The sequence below is a fragment of the Ornithodoros turicata genome, chromosome 6, assembly GCF_037126465.1.
Source record: "Ornithodoros turicata isolate Travis chromosome 6, ASM3712646v1, whole genome shotgun sequence".
NCBI classification, from domain to species: domain Eukaryota; kingdom Metazoa; phylum Arthropoda; class Arachnida; order Ixodida; family Argasidae; genus Ornithodoros; species Ornithodoros turicata.
Window position 1 is genome coordinate 11,251,501 of NC_088206.1, and position 13,254 is coordinate 11,264,754.

The 13,254-nt window shown below is 47.5% G+C and overlaps 2 protein-coding genes across 4 annotated transcripts in view; one reads left to right on the forward strand and one right to left on the reverse strand.

Moving 5' to 3' along the window:
* Window positions 1-2,141: 2,141 nt before the first annotated feature.
* The window catches only part of LOC135399068 (heparan sulfate glucosamine 3-O-sulfotransferase 1-like), a 48,068-nt gene continuing 36,955 nt past the window's right edge, over window positions 2,142-13,254 (reverse strand). The window contains exons 1-2 of one of the 3 annotated variants that reach the window (XM_064630742.1): window positions 9,810-9,981; window positions 2,142-9,668 (exon numbers count right to left, since the gene is read on the reverse strand). In XM_064630742.1, coding sequence (XP_064486812.1) covers window positions 8,585-9,643 — 1,059 coding nt within the window. In that variant the 5' untranslated portion in view covers window positions 9,644-9,668; window positions 9,810-9,981 and the 3' untranslated portion in view covers window positions 2,142-8,584. Of the gene's footprint in view, window positions 9,669-9,763; window positions 9,982-13,254 lie in introns of those variants that run through there. The other 2 variants (XM_064630743.1, XM_064630741.1) reach the window with 2 other exon arrangements.
* LOC135399069 (phosphatidate cytidylyltransferase, mitochondrial-like) overlaps window positions 3,741-13,254 on the forward strand; it is a 121,553-nt gene continuing 112,039 nt past the window's right edge. Inside the window, exon 1 of the mRNA XM_064630746.1 lies at window positions 3,741-3,785. The gene's annotated coding sequence lies outside the window, so the exon portion shown is untranslated. The remainder of the gene's footprint in view (window positions 3,786-13,254) is intronic.

Consider the following 13,254-nt stretch of genomic DNA (forward strand, 5'->3'; position numbering starts at 1 on the left):
CGCTTCGGAGGCAGATTTTTCTCTAAAAGGTGTCCACTGAAGGTCCCAAAAGGGGTAGTACCCATTTTAATGCCGACGGCGCCCTGCTTTAGAAGTTAGCTTTTTCACGAAACTCATTTCAATTTTTATTTAAATAATGAGCGCCTCCCGCTCATTCACGCGGTGCGCATCTTGTAGGCGGTATTGGACAGATACTTGTAAAAAAGAAAGTTATTCGATTGGTGCACCGGTTCGCGAATTATTTAGCTCGGGGATTTAACTGAAACACCCGGTATAGTACATGTATGACACGTGTTTTCCAGCTGTATACCCGTAGGTCTAAACACATCAACATCGAACAAGATAGTCGCTCATGTGCCGATCATGTGCTCATCGATTCATCATTCATCATTCAAATCATCATCGTCGTCGTCAACAACAACAACAACATCGAAGAGGTGACTAAAATCTCGCGGTGCATTTTCCTTCGTTAGCCTTCGTGCGGTGGCGCAAATTGATTCAGCGATCCGCAAACGTCTCCATTTCGTAACGTCTTGTGACAGTCTGCAGATGTCTCACGTATTGACTTCGCACCTGCGCGAACGGGGTACGTTGATCTAAGAGAGCTTCCGTTGCCGTGACGACGGCACGCAAATAATGAACCTCTCAAAAGCCAATTTGAGAAAAGGCCTTCAGAAGTACGGGTACTTGGGACGCATCTTGAATTTGCTTCATATTTCATCTGCGTCTATATTTTGCGACACAAAGCGTAAAGACAGGACACTTGCTCTCTCAAGTGGACATTTTTATGTGTGTTTGTGTGTGCTTTCTGATAATGAAACACACTCACCTATTTGAACGCCCTCTTAACTGAAAACCCCATCCGTTCTTCAATGTAATCCCCATTCGTTTGTGGAGGCACATTAAACAAATGACATGTTCTTGTCAGACCAAACAGAACACAGAGCGTAGACGAGGGAGGAAAACATAGAAACGCTTATCGGGAAAACCAAGTGCGTTTGTTCAGAGTAATCTCCTTGTTTTTGACGTACGTTCTTTTTTTCCTGATAAGAACGGACCGTTGTTCCTACGTCGATAATGTTTTTCATCGGGAACGTCTCACTCAATCTCGTACCCCCTGTGGCACTTCCGTTAACATTTCCTCACTGTCTTTCTTTGCTTGAGCCCGTGTTAGCAAAGCAACGTGGTTATGAGAGGCGTACAGATGGAGAGAGGACAGCGGGAAGGGGTGGGGGACGGGGGCCTTACGGGTTTGCTGTTTTTTTTTAATTAACTTTTTACGCTCTAGGTGCACGTTTCGCTCTGCCTGCCTCAGCATTACCACCATCTACCTCCTCACCTGAACTTGACTTCGTGCAACTGTATTCAAACTCTCCCATCTGATCTCATATACACTCGCGATGTTACTAACGCGCTGTGCGAGTAGGTCAGCTATCTGCGCAGCTCCCTGGTTCCCCCTCTCCCCTATTGCCCGTGGAGCAAGCCCATTGGTCTCTCTCCCAAATAAGGGAGTGACAGCTCAACGTGAGGCGCACGCTGTTTCTTCAGTGGACACACCCGTTCAGTGGCTCTGCACCCGTTAATACTCCGGCGCCACGCCGGTGTACGAATGCCCCCTTATTCCTGACTCGTGAGTGGACAGACATCTTGTCACGTGATTTTTCCAAACTTTACTCTCTCTCATGCGACACCGCTCTCGCCCGTTCCATGTAGTATATCTTTTTCTCCTTTTTTCGTTGCGGCGTGTTGCAGGACAAACGTTTTCCACGAGAAAAATTAACGGCCATGTCACACTTTGTGTTTTGCGTATCTCCTTTTTTGTATTACATTACATCATGCACGTATTGTGCTTTACGCAGGAGTTATTGAGGAAAAAAAAATTTTCCCACGCCTCGTACTTGGCGACAGACCCTTGAACAGCAGCCAAGCTCCGATATCAGGGTGCTCAGCTGGAGCTACGGCCATTTTCATTGGTTCTCGTAAGCACGTGACCTCTCCCCGTGCTAACTCATTTGCGGAGACTCCTGCAGGGATGTCACAGTGGTATGAGTCTCAATATTCGCGTCCGTTAAAGTGCGTAGAAGGCGGTTGTGGAAACTGCCCAAGAAGCATGCAGTCACTGATGACAGGACACAGATCTTTTTCTGACAGCATTTATTCTGATTGTCGCATTTCGAAGTGTCATTATCACTGTCGAGAAAGGGTAACAAGTGTTAAAACAACAAATTTCTCGAGTGAACAAAGTACACGTACACATAAGTCTCCAGAGATCAATGATCGCTTACTCTCATAAGCAGCGGTCCCGTTCAGCCTGTGATGTTCCATCCTCAGCCTCTCCCCTCGAAGCTTCCTGCTAACCGATACGGATAACAAGGGCGGTTTACCACCGGTTTGCTTTGAACTTGCCCCGAGGCCGACGTTTTTATGAAATAAATGTTTCTCCTATCCTATACAAGAAGCTCCCTCGATGCACACTGGAGAACGTGTGACAGCGCGCCTTACCTAATATCTGTGCCAAAATATTCCCTATTAAATAGTTTCACGAATCCCGATATTGTGCCTTCCATTTACCTTGGGGGTGGGGGGAGGGGGTGAAGAGGGGTTGGTAAAGTTGGAACACCATATACGGTTCTGAGACATTCGACTGTGGTCACTTTTATTGTACAGTGTCTTTTTTTGACATCGTGGGTCAGTGATTGTCAATATGCAATGGCAGTCTTCACAAACTTGTTCGGTGCTTGCCAGCGATGACTCATGTTCGTTCATGCTGCTCTACTCTACAGCATTTAGCATTCACGGCAATGCGTTCGCATTGCATTGACATTTTCCGTTTCATGACGTCACTGCAGTTGTGCACAAACGTAGAACTTTGAACAAAATCGTTCGTGGGCACATAATATGCGCTCTTCCGACACGCAGCAGCGCATGCTCAATAATTTGTTGCCGCGGGGCAGCACATATAAACATGAAAAAGGGAGACATAGATGTTACATTTCACGGCCATTTTTGGGGAACAAAGCGGTGTGAACCTTTCCACTGAAGTGTCATTGCAGGTAACATATGATGACATTAGTGCACCAATTAAAAAGCGTTAACCGCCGACCATTTGACAAGATACAGCGAACAGAGCACAGGGCATATTGGGGGCTTGCAGTACGTCGTATCAGGTCGCACTTGGGATTTGCCATGAGTTATCACGAACCGGTAAGGGTACATCATAACAGCGGGCTTGTCACTTGACATTGTATTTCCTTCATAGTGTCATTACTATCCGGAAGGCAGGTAGCGCAGTTGATCGTGTTTCTTTGCCAGGATACCACGCGTTGTCTAAGAGGCCGAGGGGGGAACGGGTGCACAGGGCAACTCCTGTGCAGCGTTGGCCCTCATGCTACCGAAGCACACAGTCAAAGCTAAATGATAAGAGAGCCATGACCTGAGCCAATTGCTCCCAAAAATCCCTTTATGGACCAAAATAAGTAAGATAATTCTTGTACAATGGTCAGACATCGCGTACAGTCTTCAATAGAAGGGGCCTACCTCTATAGGTTGGTTCCCTAGTTGATGACAGTACACACACAATGGGAGCCAGTCCATGCATGTGACTGCACGTTCACTTTGACGCCAGTACACGCGTGTGGAGGTTTGCACAGTAGTCCCCATTTGGGAGGACTTGTCCTCCAGTATGTGAGCCATAGTTGGAATGCGCGTTAATGGATCTACCTCTATATGTGCAGGTTCCCTACATAGACGGCACTTATCGTGGACTCCATCTCTATCTGCTGAAGGTAAGAACTGCCGTTCCCTGCACCTCTCGAGTAAGAGAATTTCTGTGAGCATGTATATGTGTCCTGTGTGCACGTGGTTTTTGGCTGCCAGAATGAACTGGCTCCTGTGCTCAGAAACTCACACGGGAGTCAATTCATCACCCGTGACACAAAGGTGCCGAACACATAGTGTTTGCTACCGAGATCAATCCGAAATGGCGGCAGTATAGTTGGTATTCGGCTCATTGCAGCCTGGTCCCTTTGAAATGTTACAGTAGGCCGGTATACATCCGATTTGACTTCCACATTGGTGCAAGTACAGCCGCATAGTATAGCGCGGACGCATTTACTTCCACTTGTTAGTAAGATACAGGCATATATCGACAGTAGTCAGGTATGTGTGCTATTAATAGCATCGACACTATGTTGTGATCAGGGGCGCACCTGGGGGGGGGGGGGGTCAAGATGTTCTGACCCCCTCCTCAATTTCTGTATTCGCATAGTGTTTAATTGACCTAGATTGTGTATCGACGGTGCTGGCGAATGCTGGACCCCCCCCCCCCCCCCCCCGGACGTGACAACACCTGTTGCCGCTTTTGTCGATAAAGGCATGAGGGTGAAGAGCCTTTGCTATTTTGCACCATAATAGCATTACTGAACTTGGTTCTCCACATGCTTATTACTGGTGGGTTGGAATATTTTCATTGTACTACTAATCGGCTCATAATCTGTTAGCAACGTGCTCGTTTCAGTCCTAGCTGTACTCTCATTTCATATACTATATTTGGTTACCGTCTTACGAGTCACAGTATGACGTCATCATGACAACTGTGATCATGAGCGCCACATGTTAATCGGTCTGTGGATTATTTTGGCCCTCCCTTGTTTTTTTTGTTTGTTTTTTTTGCAAATAATAAACCTATAACCCCCCCCCCCCCCCATCATCTGTTCTTTCTGTTTCATTTGTTAAATGTATATCTTTCTCCAACAAGAGTATATCGAATGTGTCCGAACCGGAAAATCGGAGAAATATAATTTCAAAGCTCATGTGCTTCATTGGAAATGCTGATATTCGACCAGATAACAGCGCTCAGTGGCATTCAGTACCATCGAACCAAAGGAAAGTTTGAAGCAGCACCGATGCACAACTATGAGCATGCAGGAGCGTAGAGACGCACGCTATGCATGCCAATATCGATTACACGTCACCGGTGAGTTCCCTTATTATTACCGTGGTAGCCCGTACCGGTGTATTATGGCTGCATGCGGGCTGTATTTTCGAGGGCTCTCGTTGTGAGAAAGGAGGTGATCGAGGACAAGGTACTTCCCTCTTCGATCGATACGTCTCGAGATAATGTCGATGAACGCGTTTTTGATTTACGTGTCGGACGTATACGTTCCTTCTTTCGTTCGCTATATATTCCAGCCTTCTGGTTGTCGATGTGGTGAGAAAGCGAGCAGGTTGTATCGTTAAAGTACGCGTTATGCTGTGCATTTACATTTTGGCTTTTGTGTTTGATTCCCTTCTCCTGATGGATCTTCGATTTATGGGTGGTAGGACGGAATCAAATGTGAAAGCAAAATTTAAGCGTTAAGAATAATGATTGGGAGTAGATTTAAACGCGAGGTGAAAAATATGGAAATCTTGTTTGAATGATGAACCATCTCTACTCCAAGTTATCATTATTATTATATTGATTTATGCATACTTTGGGACTAAGTTGAACGAAACGATCTTGCGTGTACTTCTCAACACTGTCAACCTAAGCTATGCGATATGAAGGCCATGTCTTGAAGTGACCGCGTCTAACACTCCAATCATCACCGTCAAAATAAGGTTGTTCCTGTTGAGGCGAGCGCGGATAACATTGACATTATCCGTGCCGCACGGATATTGATATATATCCGCACATCCGCCGTCATTGTGTCTGTAGGAAAATTCACATAGGGATTTTTTTTTATTCACATAGTATTGGATTCACAGTTAGTGTTCTGAATTGTGGCTCCATCTAGGGGATGTCGAGAAAAACACTACCGCTTATTTGGGGATGAAATGCGGATAACGGCGCGAAACCGCAGAGTCGCGCGGCTTTATCCGCATTTTAGTCATGCGGATTTCTATATGTTGTATGTTCCTAACCGCAAACCAAGGTATAACCATACCCGCACACCTAGCAGTGTCGACCGCTCACACCCCTTTTGGATGTATAGTTTCAAACTGTTTACAGCGTGATACATTTGGAAAAAAGGTTGCTGTTCTGCCTTTCGGTGATCCCGTTTCTTATGTTGTTAAATGCGAAAGCCTAACCGGACGAGTAGGATACATTGAAACGCCCGCTCCATGAAGAATACCTCCATTTTCTTTCTCTTTCTTACTCTCTATCTCTACTTTTTACGAAAGGTGTGTGCGGTGTTCCTTTATAACGGCACTCCCGGTGATGTAACGTTCGGTTTCACTGTTCTTTTGACACGATTAGTATTTCCCAGCTACGGTGTTTCTACAAGACTGGTTGCCACACAGCTAACCCCTGTAGTGGAGGCAACCGACTGAAAAAGACACGACACATGGCACGATGAACCTGCTCTCGATTGTATACGTTCAAAGCGACGGTAGATTGAACATCGCAAAACTATACTTTAATGTTCAATCGCGCATCTTTGTCAACTGACAGGTGTGGCAGCTCTCCATCTCCTTCCCTGTTTTTCCTGACCTTTCCTTTCTTTTTCTTAATAAACATATCCCCCCCCCCCTGTTTTTCCCGCTCTTGTATCCTTTGAATTGTAATCGATCCGTTTGCGTGATACTGTGTCTTTAAACTATTCATCTGGTGTTGGCAACAGCGGGCGTTGACACCCGATATTGATTGAATGCTTCGTGGACGTACGCATTGATTGTACATCGCTATTTGCATAATTCTCACGGGCACGCGCCGTCGACTCTTGAGTCGCGCAGCTTGCGTGTTAAAGGCACACGAGTAGGTTTTAGAGCAATCTCCAAGTAAGCGATCGAACCCTGATCGACTGGTGGCATGTCTAGCGGATGGCATGACGCCATACACAGTGTGAAGTGTCTTCAGGTAATCGTCAATCGATGCGCAAAGACCTTTGAAAGTGTGTAGTCAGTGCTGAAAGTTTCTCGTCACGTGCCAAGTGTTTGGCTGTAAATTTGAATGCGGATTATTTTTGAATAAGCTTCTCTGCTAAATAAAATCCATTTTGTGCAGGTCATTGATATTTCCGAAATGTGTTCCCCCTACGGAAAAAAAAATAAAATAAAAATAAACATGAACTGGAACATTTGGTAGAGTTGAAGCTGCGCCTAATGTGTAAGGTAATTTCGTAATGTTTCTTTTATCGAAATTCTAAAGCTGCTACAGCATTTACATGGGCATTTCACTCCCTTCGCGGCATACCGTCCATTGTGTTCGGCCAAGAATAGCCCCCACCCGAGTGTGTTTCGTAAGTGAGTAACTCCGTCCACAAAAATCGGAACGAATGCGTAAATGCATATTGGGAGTTATGGTAGTCATTCGTGATTGTACATGATTGTCTCTTCAGAGCAGAAATGGCTTTACTCTGCAGAACGTTATCTTCGGTACTCAGTTGAAGAAAGTACGTCAAAAAGACTGTCATCACATATCATGTGAGTCTCATCCGTAACAGTACAGTGAGAGCATGTATGATTGTCGTACTGCTGTGAAACTACGTCACCGGTATAAACCGGTTTCTTTTCCTTTATCGGGCACGTGCATGATTGTCGAGACGCCGAAAAAGTTGTAGCTGCTGAGAAGCTGCTGTAAGCTCAATGTAAATGATTGTCATTGAGAAGTAGCAGAACTATAGTAGAAAGTATGACTCACTTCACATCACACAAAATAAATGCACACTTGCGCATCGTTACCTTCTATGTACACTCCTATATGACGTAACGTCACAATAAATTAAAATCTATGTACAAATGAAACACGGCCACGACTAAGATCCTATCAATATTTGTACAGAGGTCGTCATGACAACGGTATGGACAGACCACATCAACAAAGTATGATATATGACGCGGAAGTTTAAAAAAAATGATTGTCAGAGAGGGTGATATGCTGAGAGAAGACTGATTGTCAAACTGTTACGTTCTCCGCGAAGATTACCTCCCGTGGTTAGGCACCGGCATTGCTGCAGGGAAAGTTGCAGCGTACTCTTCGTACAGATGATGTTTCGAAATGGATCTCCCAACTCAGTTGGAACGATTTTCTAAACTCGCGGGGCCACAGTCTGTATAGCCCTACAAGCCACTTAACGGATCGCTATCCTTACTGCATTTATAGCAGGAGTACGCTGTATTCAGCCCCGTCTTCTGTGATTCTGGGTCGAGAGAATTTATCTGGACACCTACCGTGTATTCAAATGAGCGACATTCCCCAGAATACTCCGGCGGAACATCCGAAAAACGTCGTGGTACTCTGCTGACACGTGAGCGCGTGCTGTTCTAACAATCGGAGACATTCTGCGGCTCAGCCACAAGATATTCCGCAGCAGACGACAGAGCTGTCGTCTGCAACGGCAGCGTTCTCGTCTGCTACGTGCGCAGCACACCGTTCCAGATATTCCGGCCCCCTTGCGGATGTCCAACGCAAGTCGCGGCGGAACTTCTGCCACGCGAGCAGTTCTTTGCTCTTTCTTGCACTAGAATATTCCGTGGGGGATGTCTCTCGTGTGAATACACGGATACGGACTCTCAATAAAAACAGATGCGCTGTGCCAACAAGGACCTCTTGCGGGCAGCAATCCAACCATTTTTCCCTATAAAATCTCCCGACCCCGTCTCATTCCTCCGGCCACTCAAAATCTTTCCCGACCATCTGATAGAACTCCCTGTTGAAAGGCGCGTAAAACTGCCTCAACTTGGACACCACCGGACCGGGCACATCCGGGTGCTTGCGCCCTTTGCTCTCATTCAGGCACTTGTCCACCGTGTCGTTCCTCACACAGAAGAAGCCCTTTGTGCGGTTGAAGTAGAAGGCATCCTTCGGAATACGATGTGTCAGCCCCAGGAACGTCTCCACTTTCCTCATTTCCTCGAACGGCTGCTTCACCAGTCGATCGCCGTCGATCACGTGAATCTGTTGCCGTTGAAAATGCGACAGCCAGCGGCGGAAGTACACGGCGTACATGCTGGTGCGGACGGGGCGGTACTCTGTGTTCACAGTACCGTCCACGTTGAGGACAACTTCTTCGAAGGGCGCCACTCGCTTGTCCCTCTGTTGTCTGTTCGCCGCGAGCTGCGCGTAGTCCGACACTAGACGTATGACGGGGTCTCTGACGATGAGGAGCAGCCGTATCGTGGCGTTCATGGCCCAAACTCTGCCCGGTGCAGCTTCGGTGACGAAGTAGGCCGGTGATTTCTCGACGGTCAGTTGGTCGGGAAAAGAGTAGGGCATGTGGCGTCGGTACCATTCGAGACCCAGGGCGTACTTGGAGTCGTCGTCGAAAAAGTGAACTTCGTCGGGGGCTTTCTGGATGCCCGGGTGAAGGTTGAGGAATTCGAGGAGAGCCCGGGTGCCGCATTTGCGGGCGCCGATGATGACGCAGTGCGGGAGCCGTCGGCGGGTGCGAGGAAAACGTACAGCACGGGCTGGGAGTGAGGGTTGGGGTGCGGTGGTGGTGGTGGTGGTGACAGGGGATTGGTTTGTGGCTACGGCGCTGTTTGAAGAAGGGACGGGAGAGGATGGGTTGAAAAATGGTGGTGGGGCAAGGAGGAAAGGTGGCGGACCTAGGAGATGGGCGGCGACGAAGCAGGTGGTGGCTAAGGCGGCCAGGCAGAGGGCAAGCAGGCGGGAGCGGGTCCGTTGCAAGGAGCCCGCTGTCCAGGGGTCGCGGTCCATGCCGCCCACTCTTCGTTCAGCCCATCTGGAAAGGAACGAGAAAGAGTATTGAAGTCGAGTACGAAACACATTCATGCAAAGTGGAACACCGAAACATTCGTTCGCAAAGCACAAGTGCACCTTGTCAGTACTGCATAGAAGAATGGTACGAGCGGCGACCTTTTACCAAGAGCGATCCACGGCTGGAGGCAAATGATACGTGACTATAGGCTGGCGACGATATGTGTACACGCGTTGACGTTATGCTGTAACTACGTGACCCACGGAAATCGTGTGACTAGAGCAACCAGAGGACGCATGCTGCTGTTTCGAGCATACTGGAAAAGATACCCTGAGCACAAGGGGCTGATCATGGAAACGAATGACAGCTTCTGCGATGCTAGTTTGTCAGATACCCTACGCGAGATAGCAGGACGCTCGAGTTACTCCGATAAAAACTCTAGGCACGCACTTTATCGCTACGCGACACCGTTGTGCTTCTTTTATCTGTCTACTTTTTTTGCCACGTCATAGCACCGCGAAATGAGTGAATATTAAATGATGATGATATATAGTCAAGTCCTCCTCCTGAAGCCCGTAGGACTTTTTGCCTAAGCCTCCTTCACGAAAGTGAAAAATAAAGATTACTTATTACGAATGATGAATATGAGTAGAAATATTCTCAACGCATTGTGGAATTAGACTCTTGAATTACGCGCTGCACTGAATGCGGTGCAGAACTCACGAACTAATCATAAACCCCACTACTCAGCGCCATCCACAAGGTAACTAGGGAGTGACTTTTTCGGGTTAAATGCCTTGCTCAGATTCGGGGGGTAGAAATCGGGCGCTATTTTTAAATCTGTAATTCGGGGAGAAATCGGGTGATAATTGTGCTTTCGGGTGTTATCGGGTTTTTTTTTTCTCCTCTTGTCTATTAAGTGCTTTCCTAATCTCTCTCTCTCTCTTTATTTATTATTATTATTTTTTTTTGCGGGATCGTGATCTTCCAGCGGTAATCCCCGAAAGCATAGACAGTGTTGACGCACACGGGTATATTGCTGGGAACGTAAGTGACCCATTCTTACACGTGTTACACGTGGGGACCTTTGTTCGTCTTCAGTGGAAACGTCACTTGAGGATTTCATTGTGACTGAGATTCGGGGAGAAATCGGGTTTAACCCGAATTGGTCGGAGCTCAGTTCGGGGGGGAATAACCGGGCGGAATCGGGTTTAACCCGAAAAAGTCAGTCCCTAGGTATACCTTGTGCGTGTGTACCAGGGCAGTTATGCTTCAAAGATACGAGACGACACGATCTCCAAGACACGAATAGTTCCACGTAGCGCATACAAAATCTCCGCTAGCAAACCCCACTTGTTCACAAAGAACAAGTGTGAAGGATCCAGTACGCTTCACTGCACTACATCCGCATTTCTGACCGAGATAGAAGAAGCGCATTCGTGGATCGCTTCCAAATGTGCCTTCCAAATGTACCTTGCCCTCTATACTGCTCGGAAGCCATGTTGCATGCGCCGCATTGATTGACACTGTTTCGCATTTAAATATTGAGCACGGCCTTGAGAGCAGCACGATACGACGTTGCACACGGCAGTGCACTCGGGTATATTTTGCATACTACTTTTATAGACACCGCGTACGTGCTCCATGCAGACTGGGCGCGGAAATGGGCACGGAAACGCCTCGCACATGCCAGATGTTTGCACGATAGGGACGCGCAGGGGCGTGATAAGGGGAATATTAACTGATGACGTACCGATTATTGAGTCTTTTGTGGCACAAAAAAATTGCGGGACGGTTACGACACGTGTAACGCGAAATTCAGCGTCAGCTGTGCGTGTGGTGAAATGAGACTGGATGAAAGTGTGCAGACAAATTTATTTAAGCGTGATGAGTATTGATTTGTGGTCGCTGAAATGGTTGGCGAGGTGAGTGGTGTCCTGAACGAGAGGGGGCTGTTCTGTAACAGCAAGTCTATATGCATGAGCCATGTCTAGTTGTGGGTTGGCGGATGTCGGTGTACAGCGTAAGATCCAGTTGTTCGGACATATCACTTAGGAAAGTGGTGTTCTTGGCCAGTGCAACGTCCACGTTGAAGTCTCCGACGACGAGAAGCTTGCGCGTGCGGTAAGGCGCGAATACATACACGATAAAGTCACGCATGTTGACGCCGTAAAACTGACGTAATTTGGTTTTTCTTAGATGGGTAGAAATCCAGCGAACCGGTAGAATGTAGGAAGGGAGTTGCCTCAGGACAGAAGCCGCCGATATTTCGAACAGAGACTGCTCTTCATCTGGGCCCAGAAGAAGAACAGTCTCTGTTCGAAATATCGGCGGCTTCTGTCCTGAGGCAACTCCCTTCCTTTGGTTTTTATTGTTTTTTAATCCCATTTCCCTGACTTTATGTCACTTTGCATCGATAGCGGTTGTAAACTGGCAGGATTCTCCTCCTTACTCCCAGCGCTGAGCGCACATGCGATAAGAGTTTTGTGCGGAGATGCGAATGCCGACGACGCCGACGCGATCTCTGGAAATTCTCCACTATATAAAGCTGACGCTATATAATTTGCCGGGTTACCCTACCGTGTCTGACCTTTCTTTACCCCCCCCCCCCTCCCCCTACCTATCTCTCTCTCTTTTTCTTCTTCACTGTGGATGTGGTGAAAACGATAAATGAAATTGAAGAGTCTGCAGGGAGTTCTTGGACGTCCCACGAGGAATGCACCGCACCAGTGGTGAAAATTTTAGGTGTTTTATCTTTATCTGTGATCTTACGACTCGCGCGACGCGTACAGCGAGGTACTTTCTTGTTGGTTTATCTATTACTTGCTCTCGTGGCATGGTGGTTATATAGGATGATCGCTTTCCACGTCGGGGCTGGGAGGGGACGCGGGTTCGAGTTCCGGTACCGGCTGTGCTGTCTGAGGTTTTTCCTGGGCTTTCCGCGGGACTTTCACATAGCTCCGCAAAATTATTCATGAGTGCGATAACGTCCGTGCGAGTCCCACTCGTTTTCACGCAGCATGACAGCACCTACGCGATAATCTGCTATCACGTCGACATGGCAACGCGATTATTGTGGCCGCGCTCGCGCTGCACCGAGATATCGCGAACTCGCTTAGCGCACTCATGCTGTGACGTCCCACAGCGGTACTAACGGGAACCACCGTGTAGAGCTCCGAACGAAATCGTTCCATTCAACGCCGTTATCGTGTGAGCACTCATCTTGTCGCGAGATCACTGTTTTTCGCTACATCGGTCCAACTCTGATGCTCCAAAGTGCTACTACACATTCGCACTTGCTTCCCGGAGCGATCTGCATAAGGACATCTTTATTTCTATTTTTGCCTGTCCAAGGCAAGAGTAAATGTTTACCTGTTCGGTACATGAATGGGTGCCTGCAGGGGGCGTCGAACGTCAGGCCCGTACTTTAAAGTACCACAGAAGTCATTTTTAACACCCAGTTTTCTTCCTATAAATCTGTTAAGTAGGCCAGTAAGATGCACCATGCGAAGTAATTCACACCACAGAGTCATAATTATCGCAGAAGTTGAATTTATAGTACGTCGCAAAAAGCGTGCGCAACGGTGGTGAAGAGCAGTGCCAGCCTGTG